Source organism: Anneissia japonica, unplaced genomic scaffold (assembly GCF_011630105.1).
Source record: "Anneissia japonica isolate Jap-2015-1 unplaced genomic scaffold, ASM1163010v1 scaffold5330_len1712360_cov203, whole genome shotgun sequence".
Taxonomy (NCBI): Eukaryota; Metazoa; Echinodermata; class Crinoidea; order Comatulida; family Comatulidae; genus Anneissia; species Anneissia japonica.
Window position 1 is genome coordinate 1,129,416 of NW_022711894.1, and position 21,687 is coordinate 1,151,102.

Here is a 21,687-nt window from a genome sequence, read left to right on the forward strand (position 1 = left end):
ATGACGCTTGGTTACAAATTCAACATTTTATTGCACTACAGGCTGTTTCATGAGGTACTTCTAGCACCTGATGATTGCTATGATTACATACGATAAAACTGAAACTATCTGCCCTTAAATTTGTTTGTCATCTCAAATTAACATGAGCACTCCCTCGTTAGTTGCCATGTCTACATCATCGAAAATACAGTAGTGCAATATTTTACGAATGCCCGCATAGGAACCTTGGCCTCGCAGAGGTCTGGTTTGAAATTCTATCTACTATCTAGTCTATATCATCAAAATGGTGTCTAATTATTGGCAGGAAAAAATTAGGGGACGAGTAAACTTGTCGCCGGCACTTGGACAGCATTTTTTATTGTCTCTGCCAAGTGCAAGTTTTCTCGTCAGCTTTTTGCATGGGTTGGAATATGTGCCCCAATCATGCAATCGAGTGTACTACTGGTAAGATAACACAACAAACATACATCCGTTATTTGTACGTTATTGTCCATGTGTATCTTCCACGAACTACGGGCCGTTAAGTCTGTGGTTCTACTATGTATAACAAGGAAGTAATAAATGGTAAAATATTACCCCGATTTTGATGATTATAGTCGTCCCTAGCACCCTTAGCAACACCCTGTGGGTCAAATATACTCATCACTGGTAGTCAACGTGTTAATTTCTTAAATTCATTTTATTGTCTTTATATTTTTTACATAGCACACATTTTAGGTCGATTGTAACTGCACCTATTTCCTTGGGTTGCCAATTGCATCTTTTTTTTCTGGTCATTGGATACAGAATCAATAATGTAAACTGTGCAATCTTCAGAATTCTCATAATAAAACATGTTTTTTTTAAATAGCATGGCCTGCATTTGTACACACTCATCCATACGTTACATCTTGTCACGCATGAGTGCATACAGCATGTCTTCCAAGCACTATCATCATTGAATAATCAATGCCTTACCATGGTGGAGTGATACGTGCCTATAGGATCACGTCCACTCGTGGCAGCATGCCAACAAATAAAATATTCTCCAAAACAGAAGGAGCTCCACTGAGCGTGCTCAGAAGAAATGAACAAACAAAAGAAGTAAATCATAGTTAGCCAGTTCAATTTGAGAAAATTTAATAATAATTATGATTTACTGACGACTATTGATCTGATGCGTCTTTGTTCTGGTGGGACAGTTGAACCGGAAATATTTAGTCCCTCAGGCTGCATGATTTGTGTGTGCTTTAGTGTGGATAACCAATGTTAAATATTCATAAATAATTAATGAATTAATGGAAGACCTGGTTAATATATGAAACAAAGAAATCAAGTCCTTTTTATGTTTACGTTTTTGATTGGCAATGTGAAATGGGAGATCAGATTGAGCTTCACTGTAAAAGTTGCATGCAATGTGAAAGAGAGATTTGATCGCGGTTGACAGTAAAAGTTAATGATGGGTGAAAATTAATGTTGACATAAGTGTGATCAAGATATATGAAAATTACTTCACTCCAACTGAGAAACAGAAATAACATTCAAATGATGTGATACAATATATTTTACAGTATTCCTTTGTTTAAATTTAAAATTTATAGATAATTTATTTCCACCTTTCAGTGTCATGGGAACAAAGGAACGATTTCTAAAATCAAAGCTGATTAACACTTTTTTATATTTATATATTAAGACCTACTGTAGAATTTTAATTATCAGTTAAAGTTATAATATTATTTTATCAAACTGTCACAAACCTACACTGATACTGTATAAGCATAATTTCAAATACTGGTAAAAAAAAAAAAAATTGCACTATCTATCAAAAGTTGGCTTTCAAACACTTTACACTTTAAAAGACTTAAATCTACATTATATGTAGGCCTTGCTTTATAGATTAAATATTAATTACAACAGTTTTGTTGATAATTATTAAAGTAAATACAGTAAAATGTATGTGATATCTGATTGTGTGGTATTGGAAATTCTAGTGGAAAACCGAGTTCATTATTAAATATAAAGTGTGTTTTTGTCCATAAACAAATTAAAGAATACTATTTACAATTATTTCATTCTATTAAATTCAAATGTCAAAGTTTGTAAGTAACTTACAAATTGCTTAATCTACTTGCTAAGTTCACTTGAATTGCAATAATATAAATAATAACTTTATTTTAAAACGGAAAAAACTTGTATCAACATAATGGTGTTTTTCACAAGGCCTTTTTTGCAAGAAGATACAAAGAAAACGAAGAATTTTAAATATCAAAAGTTAAATTGAAGTACATATACTGTACAAAGAAAAGTAAATTCAAAATTATTGTAAGAGTAATTATTATATCCTTGCAAGTAACTATGTGAAATGCCTTGCCCAAATGGAATATTATTTAATAAGTTCTACTCCCTGATGAGTATTCTTGGGCTTCAGACTTATTTTTGTACTTAAAAAGTTAGTAAAAAGTACCCACTCTTAGTAAGAGGACTAAATATCCTCTTTAGCTGCCAAAATTTCTAATATACTGCTTATGAGCACTATACAAATTAAGTTGAGTAATAACATAATATGTATGTGATGAGATTATGTAAACAAAAATTAATTGGTGGTAAATGCTCAGTAACCACAAATAACCAGGGGTGAATTTATCAGAGGAAAAGAAATTACCATTCAGAAATTTAGTTGAGTGGGAAAATGATTGTATGTACAATTACAGTGCATTGAAATTGGATGAAAAAATAAACAATATGAAAATATTATTATAATTCAGATGATTAATCATGTAACTGTTCACGATTAAATTCTTAAAGTTCAGAAGCAAGCAGAGCTTGTGAAAAGGGAATTCTAATGACTCATCGTATTATAGATGATCTATTTTGACTACATATTTTGAAATCTGTAAAATTGGGTAAAATCGAAAATTATAGTGTGAGAAAAATTAATGCATTTTCACAGGTTGCTCTCTGCATTTATTTGGCAAGTGAAAAAGTGATAAGTTCTGACATGTGTCAAAAATCACTGTTGATCCATTTCAACGTGGCTTTGCATTCTGTCAAACGATATAAAATGCGAAGAAAGGCAGGAGAATCAATTTAGCAATATCGTTGCTAGAAGTATCTGCCAATTTGAGACAAAAAAATATCCACTGAAATGATCATATACGTCACCTGACATTAAGCCGTAATATCACATGATATGTGATGCTCATGTGTGCTTTGCATTCACAAAGTCGGTTTTTTTTCTATTTTTTGCATCACATTTTTTTTTTCATATTTAAAACCACATCAGTATTATTCAGACTCATATTTTGTAAGTAGTTATTGTATAGATATCATATTACAGTATCTGTTTGTTTACATTGTTGTATATTTTGTATTTATCAAATCAAAAATTTAATCAAAAACACCCATAAGAACACTACTTTTTATTGGTTCCCATAAAAGTCAATGAGTAACTGACTGATTGCTTCCAGCCCTACAGTGGCGTAGCTGGAGGTTTTGGCGCCCGTTGGAAAGAGTAGAAAATTGCCCACCCCAATTATAATTATAATTTTTGAAATAAATTGATATTGGTTTTATAGACTAGACTTTAGGCATCCGTACAGTACGTCCATATCATGCACTGTAAAAATAAGTACTGTCTAAATAACATTATTTAAACCCGAATAACTATTATTATTCTAGCTTTGTCCCCGACGAATTATTGTTTTTCTCCCCGGGGGACAGCTATCCACGAAGGTGGGGCCCTGGCCCCGGTTGCGCCACTCCTGTTTCATACTATTGAAACCGCATTAAGATGTTCGGAACTTTGTATACAACTTTACCATTATCCTAATTTGTATTTATCGCATATAGCTTGTATTTTTATTCTTTAAATTTATCTTATAGTAGATTCTTGTAAGTTGCTGAATTTTTAACATTGTTTAAACTTGCAACTGAATTTTGTGTGCTTTTGCATCAGCAAATAAGTTAATAACATGATCAAAGTTAGCAATGTTGTCTGCTTCATCACGCAAAATACTAAGTAGTGCCAAAGCAGATAGTCTCTCTTGTCCCATCATTGCTCTGAAATATGGCAGGATGAGCTGTAGTCATGTAGTGATTACAGAATAGGGTAAAAAAAAAGAAGAGAAAACGATCGAAATGGACTGAAAAGAAATCGCAATCTATAAATTTGCCAATAAAAACAACTACATTCAGATTTTTATTATTTAACTAGAAAATATTCATGCCTGACGACATATATCAATTTCGTCGTATTTTTCTAAAAAGTGCTTATTTGTTTACTCTCATTCTCCCATTTCAGTGCCCCCCACAAACCTGGCGCCCGTTTCACGTGCCCCCCTTGACTCCACTAGCTACGCCACTGCAGCCCTATAAATCTTGACGTTCCCAACAACAAACAAATGCACATTTATGTTATTATTTATGTGGTCTGTTAATACACTTCAACATGTAGGTCACTGGATATCAACTCTGAGAGTGTGTGTAGCTAAGATATTAAGGGCTAGTCTGCTGCTACACTGTATATCACATACTAAATTTGTTGCAGGCTACCTTTGACGGTGTTTAGGAGCAGGTGTTGTTCTAACGTTACTATTTAGGGTTCAGCTCTATTGTATGAAATAATTGATGTACTCAGCATCCTAGCATGATGTGATAGATTAATAACATGATTATCTGGAGTACATAGTATTATCATGGGTCTACTTAATGTGATCGTTTATTAAATCATTAATTACTTTCATTCAATGTATTCATTAAGATGTGTTCATTCATTCACTTAGTTATACCTTCATTCAATCATTTAAATATGTATTTGTTAGAGATACTCATCCACTTAAACTCATTCATTTGTGGTCCTTTATTTTCTCATACACTCAAACAAATTCATTTGTGGACATTTATTTGTCCTTCCATTCGTATATTCATCTATCTAAATGTTCATATCTATTCATCTAGTTCTCTTTTCATGTCTATTCATCTATTTTTCATTTCATGTTGGTTCATTTATCTTTCCATTCATGTCTATTCATCTATATAATCCTGTTTAATCATCTATTTTTCATTTCATGTCGATTCATCTATTTACCCATTCATGTCTATTTACCCATTCATGTCTATTCGTCTATGTATTTAATAATGTCTATTAATCTTTTTTTCATTTCATGACGGTTCTTCTACAGTATTTTGAAATTCATGTCTATTCATCTATTTTATCCATTCACGTTTTTTCCCCATATTCATTCATGTCTGTTCATCTATTTATACATTCAAATATTTTTTCCATTTATATTTTCATTCATGTCTATTCATCTATTTATCCATTTATGTATTTTTTTCCCATTTATGCATTCATTTATGTCTATTTATTCATTTATCCATTCATATCTGTTCATCTATTTATCAATTCATCTGTTCATTGGTTCCTGTCCATTTGTTGATCCACTCAACTTGTTTCATACCAGTGATTGAAGTAATTTGTACAAATACCTTATCATACAGTATATGTTTGACAATGAATAAATACTTTTCTTTACAGCTGTTAAATGTACATTTCACATCACATAAATAAGTGTGAATTTTTCACATTGAAATATTGAATATTTTATATTTCAAGATTTATTTCAAGCACTGCTAATTCCATAAATTTATTCTAGTACAGTTGTTAAATCCAAATTCATGTTTTATTTCAGTTTCACCGCAATGTGTTCAAAGAAAGTATTCGTTTTTCTCACTGTTTGGCCGAAAAGCGAGGAGTCAATCCCAACCACAGGGCCAAAAAGGTAATCTCCATTAATTATGGCCATACATGGTATAAAAAGGAATTTGTGCCACTGTTAAATGTTCTCCTAGAGCTTGTAGCAAGTTATGTTTAACTTATTAGGTTCTTTATTATTGCATTCAATCTCACTGCTCATCTAATAGCTTCCTGCCACTTCCTCCAGTCTGTCTGTCTGTATTTCTGCCCATCTCTCTTTTGGACACTTTGACTGTCTCTTTTCTATTTATTCTGAAATGTTTCAAGAGGATTGATCTCACATTAATCTGTTTCAAAGAGGCCCTCATACAGGTGCAACAAATGTAACATATTGTATAATAGAAATATAACTGTAAAGTATTAAAATTAAATTCTTTCTAAAAATAATAAAGTGTATATTTCAATTCAATTCAATTTTATTTAAAAACTCCACATATCGTGGCCCTAAGGCCAAATCGCATGCAAATTACAAGTTAAAAAGGTATTTTTAGATAACTATTTAAAGATAATAATGATAACTCTTCTATTCTAAAAATGTTCATGTAGTATCTCTACAGGTATGACCTGAATGTAACGATTAATGCCATGGTTACAGCATTGAGCTCAATGGTTGCAGAGTAATCTGTGACCTTTGCCTATTAAACTCATGTCTGCATGGTAACCTAATTGAGTAGTAGAAGAATAAATTCATAATTACCTGATGAGAAATACATAAAACAAAACTATGTTTCTTCAAGAATTGAAGTATAATATAATTATTGAAAAATGTAACATGTTACAATTGGAATTTTTGTCCAGATGCTATAACATAAGTAATTAACAGTAAATCAAGTTATAATTTAATAGCTAGCAGTGCGGAGTGAACTTCCAATTTTTTAATTAACTCATCATTTTGACCCAGTATCAAGAAATTAACGACATTAAGCTTGTCTGTGCCCTTTCATAGAAAAAAGACCTATTTTTCTATGTATATAATGTATAATATATTATATACTGCATACTTAGATTCATAGGCATCTGATTGGTTAAAAAGCAGGTAATAACTCAACCATCACCCCTATAACGTAGGTTTGAATGATAGTTCATAAATTCACTGCAAAAAAGTACTATCGCGTTAAATGAGTACTTTTTTGCCCTGTCACAATTTAATCTCCCAAGCCCCATAGACGTTGCTGTATAAATATGACACGCACAGACGTAAAATGGGACTGCAACCTCTATGACGAGAGAGATTGGCCTTTGACCGCCTAGGCCTAGGAAGCAGTTGGCGGCTCTAGGATACATTTTTTGGGACGGGGGGAGGGAGCTAAGTTGTCCAACAGTGGGGGCTTGAGCATGCCTGGTGAGATTTTTTTTAAATAGAACATCTGGATGGCCGGAAATGGCATTCTATGACTGTGAAAGACATCTTTTGGCATGGTGTAGGCCTGTTTTAAAATTTTTTTGGGGGCCGACTGCCCAACGAGCTCAGCCGTACTTGTCAAGCCCCTGCCCCCTTCCCCGCTGGTGGCACCACTGCTAGGAAGTAAGCTTAGAGCCTAGGCTAGGCCTACTTGGTGGGTACTCTTTTCATTATTACATTTTTTTAGCCTTGAGAATTTACAGTATGTATGAGGTATACACAGAAATATAATTATTAACTGATAAAGATTCGGGGAAGAGCAACATCTATAGCCCCTCGGTGATGTGGAGACTGTAGCCTACTACAAAAGAAGATAGTAGGCTACGGTCTCCACATCACCTCTGGACAATAGATTTCACATTCCCCTCATGAGCAGTCATTGTTCGTATAATATCATTACAAAACATTGGCCACTTGTGCCTGCCGGCCTAAAAATTAATTTGTGGACCCTTCCGCTCTTGACAATCACCCTCAATAAACACAACAAATATAATACACAAACAAGACAATACACAATCAAATAATCTATAAGCTTATAATACTATTTTATTTTAAAAGTATATGTATGATTAAATAACTTTATGTTGTAAAACTGTGTAGATGACTATCTTATGGGCAAATTTGAGAAAACATACCGAAAAACATCAGCCATTGTATTTCTAATTAACATAATTGAAAGTTCTTGCTTGTGAAATGTGGTATACGGTAATCACTGTAATTTTCACAGCCATGGTACAGAAAATATATAGGTAAACATCGACACATCATAAATATCAGCATTGTAATTTCGCCGCATTAATCAAATTATATGCCTTAGAAAAGTACATTGTGTTGGATGACAGCACGCAAAGTAAAGTGATGAATTTGATACATGCATACCTGTTTGCTTAATTACTCTCCTGCACTAACCTGCTTACTCCACCTGATACATTTTCATTTCAGGGAAATTGAAATATGGTACTTCACTTGATTCAATCCAATTTACCGAAGGTGTTGGTTGCCTCAACTAGGCTTATTACCACATTTTAATGTGTTCATTTTTTCATATAGAAGTGATTCTAATTGGCCTGTCTTCTTATTACTTATATTCTCAATATTTCTCTTTCTGATATATTCATTAATTTTTCCTTTTTTTAAATAGATTTTTAACTCTTCTCAATTACACCTCTCCACATGTCTTCCCTCTGCATTTCACTTCATTCCCATCACCTTCTTTCTTATATTGTTCCCATTTCTCATTACTTTGCTTCTCATTAATTACATTGCTATTATTTTTTTCCTCATTCAGCAATTTCTTCTTATTTCCATCCTACTATTCATCAACTTTTCCATTACACCAGCCGTTCCCTATTCTCTCATTCCTTATTTTCTTAGCCTACTTCTATCCATGTACATTCCCTTTCCTGCTTTCCTCATTCTCCTGTTCCTACTTCCCTTTGCATTAATTCTATCCCTGTTATTTCTCTACCCATTATCTCTGTCTCTATTACTCCTCCTTGGCCCATTTAATTACTCTCCTGCACTAACCTGCTTACTCCACCTGATACATTTTCATTTCAGGGAAATTGAAATATGGTACTTCACTTGATTCAATCCAATTTACCGAAGGTGTTGGTTGCCTCAACTAGGCTTATTACCACATTTTAATGTGTTCATTTTTTCATATAGAAGTGATTCTAATTGGCCTGTCTTCTTATCACTTATATTCTCAATATTTCTCTTTCTGATATATTCATTAATTTTTCCTTTTTTTAAATAGATTTTTAACTCTTCTCAATTACACCTCTCCACATGTCTTCCCTCTGCATTTCACTTCATTCCCATCACCTTCTTTCTTATATTGTTCCCATTTCTCATTACTTTGCTTCTCATTAATTACATTGCTATTATTTTTTTCCTCATTCAGCAATTTCTTCTTATTTCCATCCTACTATTCATCAACTTTTCCATTACACCAGCCGTTCCCTATTCTCTCATTCCTTATTTTCTTAGCCTACTTCTATCCATGTACATTCCCTTTCCTGCTTTCCTCATTCTCCTGTTCCTACTTCCCTTTGCATTAATTCTATCCCTGTTATTTCTCTACCCATTATCTCTGTCTCTATTACTCCTCCTTGGCCCATTATACTCCTCTCTCATTATATTCCAAGCATTCTTCCGCCATTACAAATCAATTTATTGCCATGAGTGTTAGAAATTTAATTGGAATAATTCCCCCCAGAAATTACACTTGTTATGCCTTGCCTGACTAAGGCCCCATTATACTAACCTTACAGTTACACTGCATTGTGTATTGTGCTGTATTTCATGATGAATTCTCTGTAAGTAGGCGACATTGCAAATCATCATTATGCGATAGCCCCTTGGTTAAAAACGTGTATGGATATTATGTTGCATCAGCACAGACAACAATATATTCTAGTGAAGATGCACCAATTTTAGAACTGCCAGGATGGTACCAACAGGTAATGAATACATTGTCCCTGATTCTGCCTAATTCTCATGCGAGGGTTAATAAATAAATTCCAGGAACCAAGAGATTATATAGACTCCAGTTAACACAACATTGCAGCAACCTCTGCCATGTCTATCAATTGGAAGTTACATTTTAAGTATAGTTCTATAAAAATATGATTTGAACACCAAACTACAACGTTATTAGACATTGGAGCACCAAACTTGAGCATAGCAGTTAGATCGGGCTATACAGTACCTTAAGATTTATGGTTTGCAATGTAAATGTATACAAATTTAAGGGTGGGAGGAGGAGGAGGAAAGTGGTATAGACATTTATAATGCGTCTCTTCCTTGTGGTTATAAAGCGCAGTTCTTTTCTCTGGTTATTGGGTCCACATGCTTTAAGTGTTGCTACTGGAAATCAGCACAAGAACAAGCAACCCCACCAGGTACTCATTTATACTCCTGGGTAGAGAAAAGCAATGCAGATAAAGTGTCTTGCTCAAGGACGCAAGCGAAATGCACAGCGAGGGATTGAAAACCTGACCCCGAGGTTGGGAAACCAAACCTTCCTGCTGTGCCAAACAGCCTCCACATTAATTTTTATGAGTAAATGTAAACTCATGAATCCGTCAGGATTTAAGTCAAAATTTCAGATAACCATGGCATGCTTCACTGAGTAAGCCACATGATATAGTCAGATGTTCAATATCATGAAAAGTTTTCCTATTTGTTCAACCAATTACATTATTTCATACAGTAATGCAAACGGCACAGGGCATAAATTTATAATAGATTTAGAATTTTTATAGTCGAATGTGTTCTTGGCACAATGAGGCTGTAGTATAATACCATACATGGTAACAAGTCCCATTATTACTCTGCATGTACTCATAAAAATTAATGATAACAGCCTTAGTGAAAGAAAAGTTGATCCTTGTTCCAGTTTTTTTTTATCCGTTAAATCTAAATAAAACACGATAAACCAGTTTCTTCGTAGCTGTGTCATAATGTTTGGCAACTTTATTAACCAATCTGTGGTGTCGATATCGTATGCCATACAATGTACGTAGGCAGCCTATTGATTCGTTGATTAGTGGTAATAAAAGAAGAGGAATTGGTTTATTTATCCACTTTAATCGTAGTCTTGGAGTCTGCTCTTTACACTCACTTAGCAAGCGAGCTTCGTTTAAATCAGTTTTATGTTTTGAAACAACACTCCACAACTTGGCTCAAACTTGTAACATTAGATTAGCTCATGAATATGCATGACGTGCTGAAGCATTATAGATTATTTTCAATTCAAATAATATTTGGCATTTATGGTGATGTTCAATTCAAACATCTCAAAAGCCCTTATGAATTTGATGGATCTACATGTTTGGCATAATTAGCGAGAGTAGCAAGTAACAAAATACATTTTGAATGCAAGAATGTTTTTTCGTGGAAATGCTGGTGTGATTGATTTGCAGTATTAATGTATATTATGTTCAATTTAATTATTATTTAATCAGTCTTTAGCTATTCCTATTGTGCTTGACAATAGTTTCTCTCTTCAAAACAAGCCATTACATACAGTTGATTGTTTTCCCGGGACAATCTGAATTTGTTCATTTTTAGTTGTTAATATTTATTAAAATATTTCATTTGTTGATGTCTAAGACAAGAAGAACTATTCATTCTCAGAGTCACAGAATGCCAAAAACAGATGTTGCCCCTTACAGTACAATTCAACATCACAAACTTTTCAAAAAACAGCTGGTAAACTAGCAACGTGTGTCAGTTGATTGCTCGCACCAAACGACCGTTAATAGGAGAGACAAAGCACTCTTACCTTGATAACAGTCACTAGATTTGACCCACTTTCCATTGTAAAAGCTGTGAAATAATAAAAGGCATGGAGTTTTTGGTGCCATCATGATGAATTGCATTGTGCCTTGAGATTAAGGGACTCTAATTTTGTGTTGGGAGCTGGCGTAGCTTGACGCATTCACGTTTAACGACAACACGCATATACTGATAATTATTCCGATTCGTAACGCTTTTCATTATTGATCAAGTCTATTCTTGTTGCCATGTTTCTAATCGGCCCATTATTTTTTTTGTTGAACAAGTTCATTGTCCGTGGTGGATCATGTTACAAGCGAAATGAAATCATATGGAAATTGAACACTGTGCACATACAAAGTTTACGTGGGCAGAAATATTCTGAATTTATGCTATGTTACCATGAAAATTAAGAACAATGCATTATAATTATTAATATTCCATGAAATAGATACAATATTAAAATAAGTGAGAGTAGTACTTTCTGGTGGTTTTCATATATCAACGAAAAAACTGCCAACTGTACGTGGCTAGAGTATCACTATCAGTGGCATAGAAAAGTATTTTTCATTGGAGGGGATGATTGGCATGTTAGCGCCAATGTGTGCGCTTGTGCAGACAGGGGATGTGCCCCCCCCCCTCTGAAGGTGGAAACCTTGTTTTTGCAAAATAAATTGGTGCAATTTGATGACTGCTTTTAGTGAAATTTTTATCAAAATGAAAATAAAATTTACCATTAACAATATGGCATATCTGTATCTGTGAGATATTCACAGCGCTTCCTGGTTGAATGCCATTAGGGAGGTCATTGATGTGAAGCAAAAAGAGAAGTGGAAGAATAAGTAAATATTTTATAGTATTTTATTGACTTTCTTCATTTTTACACTTTTATAATAAATACATTCGCTCATGAACGATAAACCTCTTAATGCCTATTTTGTTTTGTTGTTATTACCACTGGTATTAACATGGTTTTGTAAAGTATTAAACATAATAAAAATGATGAGTATTTATATGCGCTATTCACATAACTGCTTAAATGAAATGGCCAAACTTGTTTTTACGAGTTTCTGATCGAGACACAAATTCTTTGGCCAGTTTCATATAAATCTATAACCTTTAACCTTTTTCTGACACTTACAGAACAATTTTAGCGTACCTAAAAAGTTCCTCCTTGCTATTATAATCAATAAATTGCTCATCAACCGATATAACCATTAAAATTCTTGGAATTGACATAAAATTACTGATGTCGTACACACCCTTCAGTGTGAAAATTTGGCTTGCTTTGCAAGCACATCTAACATCTAAGGAAAGAAGAGCTTAGATTGGTACAAGATAAAATAATTTTGTATCAACATTAATACATTATGCTAATTTTCATCTTTGTAAGCACATAAGACATTGCAAATTATTTCTGTGACAGTCTTTAGAAGTGTGTAAAGCTCCATTTTATCCCATACATAGTCAAAATATTGGGGGGGATGATACAATGGACCATCTCCCCTTGTCAAATATTGGGGGGATATATCCCCTATCCCCCCGGGATCTACACCTATGATCTCTATACAAGTTGAAATGAGGTGCTATAATCAAAAATTTTTGCATTAAATAGTTAATATTATTGTGCACAACTTGCTGAACAAAAGAAGAATGTTTGAGTTCGTAATTAATTTGGATGCAACTAGACAGCTCTTAATTTAACTTCTCATCTTGACACATTTCCTGGGTCTTACAGAGTTGATCAAATCTGTTTTCATTCACATATTGTACATCACTCAGACGAGCCAGCTATCTTGAACAAACAAGGAATAACGAATTCCAAGTATCAGTTTCCATCATCGCTGCATAATTATTTTCATTAAACCTCTGACCAGTCATCTTCAAGTATAAATCAATATTGGTCATTTCTGGACATTTACCAGCAAAAAATTACCTTTGGCTTTAATCGATATGTGGGATTTCTGCTGGGGTTTTTTCAGGTTGAATCGGAATTGACTAGATGTCAGAGATGTCGTTGACTTAAGGGATTTGTTTTTAATTTAAAGTAGTGATGAGAAATCTAATTTAGTTCCATTTCATTTTAAGACACTAATCAAAGATATAGGGAAAGTATGAGGGTGTTACCTATCACAGTCATCATACACAAAGTCGAGGGAGGGATTCCAGGATTTTAATTCACTCAATTTAATATTGATGATTATATTGACAACTATTTATAATCCATCTTCCAGATACGTTCCGTGCAATGGAGAGTACAATGTCAGAGGCTGAAATCCTGAGGCTCATCACAGAGGTCAAGGAAGGCAGACTATCCCAAAATGACGCATGGGAAAAGGTACTTTGTTGCTTTTTTTTCTCTTTTTATTTGATTGGATGTGTGAATTGATTGTTATTTTAGATTTTATTTATGAACCACAAAAGACGACCAAAATAGCTTGAATTTTTTTCGTTCTGCATTGTTCTGTTCATGTTAGGTAAAATAGTATTTGCCAGAATAATACACAGATAAAAAAAAATAATCAGTTTTGGAATGATTTATAGACATTTTAGTACAAAATCCTTAAATTTGCTGGCAGACATTTAAAGCTAAAAAACTGCAAAAACTATACGACTGGCATACGGCTTATGTAAATTTCTGTTAAATTGGTTCCCCTTTATACACATTACAATAAATACATTAAAACATTATATCATTAACACACAAAGTCTAAACTATGAAATAACCACTTTATTCAAGTTTTTTTTAATTTTCTGCTTGCCATTTTATACTAAATTTCAATCTTCCATCCTTAATTTAAATAATCTAACACAATCAATCCCCATCCTCCCCTTGGCCCTTTCACTTCTGTTTCCCCTTCCATTTCATTTCTCAAGTCTGAAAATATGTCTGCTGTCACTTTTTTATTATTGTCCATAATTTTTCCCATAAATTTTTTTTCTGATATTTCATATTTGTCATTATTATTATTTATGTCTAATTTCCGGTAAATGCACATTAACTTAGCTTCCGTTCACTGTACCTGTGCATATGTAATTTCTTCTTAATGCCCATGCCTTCAAGCTATACATAAGAACACTCTAAATCAAGGACCAACCAACTAAAATATGACTTAAAATTATCATTATTTCTTGTTTATTCTACCTGATGTTAGTCTACAAATTTGTGAAAGCATTGAAGTCTGAAATCGTTGTATTAATTTAGAGAGTCCACTCTCTGTATTTACAGACCATCACTTGACCACAATTCATAATTTGAGCGTCCTTTCCTTCCCTTCTGTTTCGATGGATTATTTTTGTCCTGGATGTTGAATGTGTTCGATCCAGGCATTGCTTCTGGCTTGGTTTAAGAGTGCCTTAAGTGTATTTGCAGATTTGACACTAGACAGACTTAAAATATCTAGAATTATTAGTCTGGTAAGACAGTCGTCTTGCATGAGAAGAAGTCGGCCAAAGGAATTGAAATGATGTGACTGGATTATAGGTAGAGCAATAGCTAAAGATAAGCAGCTAAGAGCCAAACATTGCTTTTTTTTTGTTAACCTTTAAGAGTATTTAATGTCATGCTGTGAAAGTCGCTGACCGTATGGACTCGGACAGCATTTTGCTCATCCGATCAAAACAGATATCATCATTAATCTACCCATCATTCATCAGTTTACCCATTTGCTGCGGCTGTTGCTCTAGCCATCACTCTCTGTCAAGCAGGCTTCCTTTTCATCCATTTAAATTATTCATTCATTAATTTATTCCCATTTTCTGTAGGTCATTTACACATTCCCTCTATTTTTTTTTATCAATCTGTCAGATTTTCCATTTTCTCATTTATTGATTCCACTCAACCAATCACAATTGATTTTTTTACTTTATAATTGATCTCTTTATACTGCCTGCATATTGATCCCTGCATTCATGAATCTTGAGGGCACTCTTTATTTTTAGTGTGAACTATACTTTAGAATGGTCATTGTATATGCTGAGATCATATATTTTATTTACTTTTATTTATTAAAATTATTTATCCCACAATATATTTAATTCTGTTCATTCCAAGGCTTAGTTATTGTTCCTACAGTGCATATTGGATATAGGAAAATTGAATCCACATTTCATTTGCATAAACATAATGGCAATTAATTAATACAAATATTAAATTTACAATAAGCCAACTTGTAGTTTGAACTGCGCATGCCTGTATCAAATTCATTTGACATAAACAAACATACACACAACATAGGTTTATATTGATTGACCTTAGATACACTTGCATGCACAGTTCAAACATGAACTAGCCTACATGAAGTTAAAAAATGTGGAAATAGGAATTAAGAATGGGATTAAAATTAAAATGTTATTTATTTGTGTAAAAAAAGTTCAGGAACTATGGCACTATCACCAAGAAAAAAGTTTTTTGGTCAGAAAACATTTTACTTAGCCAGTACTACAGAGACTGAAAAAAGTTTTTGGCCAGAAACTTTTTACTTAGCCAGTACTATAGAGACTGGAAAAAGTTTTTGGCCAGAAACATTTTACTTAGCCAGTACTATAGAGACTGAAAAAAGTTTTTGGCCAGAAACATTTTACTTAGCCAGTACTATAGATACTGTTGTAAGTAGCTGGTCTGTCTAATGTCAATTGTTGTTGGGCCTCATGGAATGTCTTCCTGCATAAATCTAGAATTACTGTCTTGCCTTCAAATAGGTGCAGCGGCCTAGCTAGGTGCGAAAGGGCTGCAGTATAAGATTAATTGCCGGGGCCCTTTGATGTGATAGGGGAATTTCTTTAAAATTCTCAGAAATTCGAAACAGAGGGGCCAGGGAGGGTGGAGGATGAAGATTACCTCAGGGGCTCAGGTACGAAAATGTATGATTATAGCACCTCTAGATGGCCGGAAATGGCATTCTCAGACTTAAATTGTAATATAATATCTTTTTTTCCCATTTCTTTTATGATTTTGAAAATTAATTGTGGGGAATGGGCTGGCTGGGGCATCCTTGAATACACAACTGATTGGAAATCAACACAGTAATCATAACTACTCCTCTAAAAACCCAATATTATTGAGGGGCCCACTGGCCATTTTATTCTTTAAAAATATTATAAAATTATAAATTACTGTAAGTTATTATTTTTAGTCTATTTATGAATGAGCCCCTAATAGCCCTGTGACCCAATGCTTTGCACTCTCATCACTGCCCGTAGCTACGCCCCTGGATTGGTGATCATGTCAATCATGTTTGTTGACATAGTTATATAAAGGTTTAGACTTGAGCTAGATATGCCTGTAGTAGTAGTATAGTGACTAGGTCTTATGCTGCCACAACAACAGAGGAGTCATAGGTCAATACACTTGCTCCTCAGATCAATAAAACACAATTGCTAGTCTTTTTATACGATCCTCTGTAAACATAAGTTTATTACATACAGTATTTATGATATTAACCACTCTCCAACACTTTCAAAGTATCCGTTCTGTCTGGCCCTCCTAAATATAGAATATTCAATTTTTACAGACATCAAGTAGAATCATGCGAGTTGCTTCCATGTGATTTTTTATTTTATTTATTTATTTATTTATTCTGTTTTACTCTTAGATAGAATGGCAGGCTATAAAGGAAAATAAACTCCTATTCCCAATGGGATTCACCTACCATATACATGTTCAGAACAAAATGAGATTTTAATTAAGCAAATCTTTAAACAATATTTAGGCACAGGGATTGTTAAAAGCTCAAGTGTGTTTCCCATTACAGCAGAGGTGTATATTGAATGGTTCCTTTTGTAGATCAGACTTCATAATATGGCCACAGATAGATATCTTTTTATAGGCTCTTCATATGGCAGTACATGTGCTTGGTACTTGGCGAGAGTACTTAAGAGCGGTTGTCTGTAAATATCGACCAATTTCTGAAAAAGGTGACCAAACTCAAAAAATAGATTTTCTTCGTATTTTTGTTATTACACTGTGGGTGAATATGAAAAAAATGAGATACTAAAAAAAAAAAAAAAAAAAATCTTGTGGCCATGGTAACAGGCATATGTTGTTTTTCCCAAAAAGGAGCCAACTTTTGACCCAAAACTTGAGATATTGGGATTCCTTCCAGTGGATGCTTAGTTTATTTTGTCGTTCTGATCGGATTTTCTCTACTGTTCCGTTTTAATTTTAAAATAGTTTTGCATTATGTGGCCATTCGCTGTTTTATGGGTTTTTCCATTTGCCTTTTAAAATTTATATATTATTAAAAGATTTCGCTGGGGGGGGGGGGCAAAAAAAACCAAAAAAAACAGACGTATTGTAAAACCAGGGAAAGCCACCTTTATTGTACTGAACGTGGATGCGGAACATTGGAGTTTACTTATATACGCTTTCTTTAACCAGGGGTATCCATTCAGTGACTAGCACTGCTTTTTCCAAGGAAGCCCTGGTACGCAGGCCTGTCGGAAGCAATTTTTATTGGTCAGGCCATATGGGACGATTCCGTTTTTCCAAAATGAAAAACCTTCTTCTAATAAACTCTTACAGGGCATAGTCTTCTTGCTGGTATTTCGCAAAAAAAAAACATTACATTTATCTATCTACATATAAAATGCCAAGACAAGCTCTTAGGTCTGACAAATCACGCAGAAAAATTATTTTAAGGTTTCTTTATTGTCAATAGGCTGTCTTACTGGACAATTACTGGAGTTGTGCAGTCTCTCCAGCGACTTCTATATCACTGTTAAATGGAATGTAAACTGATCTTTGTGAGCGAGACATATTATTCTGACTGTATTTCGGCCGCAAATAATTAAATAAATTATTATACTTATAATTAAATAATAACAATAATAACGAGATGCTTCTTCATTAACTAAATAAACATGTAGGCCTAAAAGAATTAATTTTAATACAATATTAAATTCAATGCTAATGTTTATATAGGATATGCCGGATATAGTATATCTTATATGCAATGAAATAAGACATGTTCGGATTGCACAAAGTATGATATATTACATTGTCATTTACAATCATATACCAATTATAGTAAGGACCAAAATTTGGTAATGTTTGTAACAATTTACCATCCAGACGCGTGCACAGATCTGGAAGTAACATAACGTAGCACAATTAAGGTGTAATACAAATATTAGTTCCCATCATTCATTAAAATATCATAAAAAAAATAATTTTACACCAAAAGGAATTTTCAAAATTTTTAAGAAGGACTTGTCACGCTACAAAAGAAACACATTTGAGAATTCATTATTCAAATTACATTAGAACAGTGCAGTGGAAGGAGCAGAGTATTGGTCAGTATATGTGGAGCGTGCCACTTCGGTATGAGTGCAGCTGATACAAAGGATATAATATAAAATAATTTAAAAAAAAACCCAAACAAAACAATAGCGAGATTCGAAACTTGTACAATCAATCAACTTTACACATTATACATACTGTAATACATTCACCTTTACCACTCGGCTATACTTTACCTGATATGTTTGTATAGTTAGTAATTACACTATCATGTAGTGCGGTTGGCGCACCGGTTGTGGCTTGGACTCCCAACCTTGAGGTTGGGGGTTCGAAACTCTGGCTGTGCAAATCGCTTGTGTCCTTGGGCAAGGCACTTTATCTACGGTTGTCTCTCTCCACCCAGGAGTACAAGTGGGTACCTGGTAGGTTCCAACACAACCTGCGCTATATAAGAACGATATATTATTATTATTATTATCATATTAATACAGCAACCAGTGGATCTAGCAAATCGAATCTATACATTGATATGGCGCAACAGGGTGAGGGTTTGTAATCTCAGATTGTTGTCTTGTGTAATTGGTTATTGCCATCTTTTCAATGCTTGTTCTCATCCCCTTTCCCTCCACTCTGGAACTATGCCTTTGTTTTTCGTTGTTCCCACCCTTTTCCCGCCACTGGAACCATGCCTTTATTTGGGCGTTCCCATCCTTTGTCTCAGTGAACAATGGCTTTTGTTTTAGCCTTTCACTGGCAGTCTTCTCATTGGTCAGTTTATCCATTCAATCACCAACCAGCCTCTCTACCCAAACATATAAGTATTTCTCTGTTTGGAATTTCTGAAGATATTATTCTTCTTAAGACGATTAAAGCAACTTAATCGAAACGTCAAGACTTTTTCAACTATAACATTTCTATTCAGAACTACCTACATGGTGTATCGTAAGCTTTAACTTATATGCTATTACTTCGCCATGCAAACCTTCAAACAATACTTTGTTGTTCTTGTTATAGAAAAAGCTTGCTACATATCATACTTGTATTAATTTTTATTGATATGTTTGTAATGTGGTTTTTTGTGTTTTTTTCCTTCAGATGAAGGCCCATGAAGGAAGAAAGAAAACAGCTGAGGACTTGAGGAGCAGCAGCATTTCATCAGATGAAGTAAGGGATGCAAACACAATCATAACATTTAGGTTCTTCACCTAGTAATAACTCTTGAAATTAATTTACACAGTAACTTGGTGGTTAATCCTAGGCTAAAATTCAAATGCCCTTTCCCTTAAACTTCAACATGAAACTTTGGAGAGCTTTATATTTGTAAGTGGATATTCAGTCGCTGTTTGAATGGTAATTTGATAACCTAAACGTCCTGTTTTCTTTTACAACGGAAGCTGGTTCACCAAGGTGGTGTTCTTCAATGAGGCCGTATCTTTAACATATTATAAAAACGTAACTATTATAAAATGAACAACCATACAAGAACTACTTACAAAAATACAAATGAAAGGAACTTCCTTTCATTTGTATTTTATTCTATTTGAATAAATATTATATTTGTATTCTATTGAATAGAAAAGCTTAAAACCAGAGATTCTACCAAATAGTCTGTAATTAAAAATTGAAATAATCTAGTTGAAATAATCTTTTTAAAAATGTTAAGGGTGGTACTATTTTTTGTGGTCTCATCAATATTGTTCCACAAGTCAGTACCACGATATGTCAGACTCTTTTTCTTTTATATTCTGTATTAGGTTTATCTATGTACAGGTTATTTGCAGATTTAGTATTATATGCTGGTGGCTTTGTGAAAATTTATTTCTTAAATAATTTGGAGTTAAGTCATTCATTATTTTGTAAATCATTACTTTCTCACTGAAGGTAAGTTTGTATTCAAGATTGGACCATTTAAGTTCTTCAAGTGCTTGTGTACCAGAATCATATTTTTGTTTATTTGTTATTTTTTAGCTGCTCTGTTCTGTAATACTTGTAATTTATTGCTTAATGTTTTGCTACATCTACCCCACACAACATTGCCGTAATCAAAGTAAGGAGCTACTACTATAGGGAGCAAGTAGCTTGATTTCTTTAGGTAGAACAAGCCTGGAATAACTTTAGTCCTAGTATTATAATCTACATGTTTATTCCATGATAGAGTTTCATCGATTATTACACCTAAATGTTTACAATGAGTAACTCTTTGAAGACGGCGTACCATTAATATAAATATTTAAGTCAAGGTTTGATAACTGAGGTAATTTATGATGTGTAGCAATAAACATTAATTAAGTCTTATCTACATTCAAACTTAATCTATTATTGGATAGCCATTTGTTTACATTTCCAAGGTCAAAATTGATTTTGTTAATAACTTCATTAATATCTTTTAAAGTATAATAGAGGGCAGTGTCATCTGCATGCATACTCACTGTCATATGTTTAACAATAGGTAGATCATTTACATATAACAAGGATAGAAGTGGACCTAATATAGATCCCTGGGGTATGCCACAAATTTTTTTGTCATTGCTGTGAAGATATACCATTTGCATTGGTGGTGTGAATACGTCCTGATAGGTAACTTTTGAACCAGGCTATTACATGTCTATTTATGTAAAAATTATTTAATTTTTTGATAAGGATATCATGATTGACATTTTTAAAAACATTGTAAGGCCAACATACTTCCCTTTATCTATCTCATCAAGCCAGTCTCCTGTTACATTCAAAAGGGCAGAGGATGTTGAAAAGTATGGTCTAAAGCCAGATTGTTTTTCATAAATCAGGGAGTGAGAATTGAGATAAGGATATAGGTGATTATTTATTATATTATAGTTTATTATTATTATTGATCAAATACAGTGTGAATTTTAGATAAAATTGGTAGTATTAATATTGGTCAATAGTTACATGGCTCGGTATTATCACACACCTTTGAACATCGGGCAAATTCTAGCACTTTTCCATTTTGGAGGAAAGATCCTGTGGTTAGTGGTAAATTAATAATGTAAGTGATATGTGCTAAAA

The 21,687-nt window shown here is 33.6% G+C and overlaps 1 protein-coding gene across 1 annotated transcript in view; it reads left to right on the forward strand.

Moving 5' to 3' along the window:
- Window positions 1-21,687, forward strand: part of LOC117107631 (SAM and SH3 domain-containing protein 1-like) — a 77,529-nt gene that overhangs the window by 19,785 nt on the left and 36,057 nt on the right. The window contains exons 5-7 of the mRNA XM_033249339.1: window positions 5,670-5,759; window positions 13,655-13,758; window positions 19,756-19,824. Of these exons, the coding sequence (XP_033105230.1) occupies window positions 5,670-5,759; window positions 13,655-13,758; window positions 19,756-19,824 (263 nt within the window). The remainder of the gene's footprint in view (window positions 1-5,669; window positions 5,760-13,654; window positions 13,759-19,755; window positions 19,825-21,687) is intronic.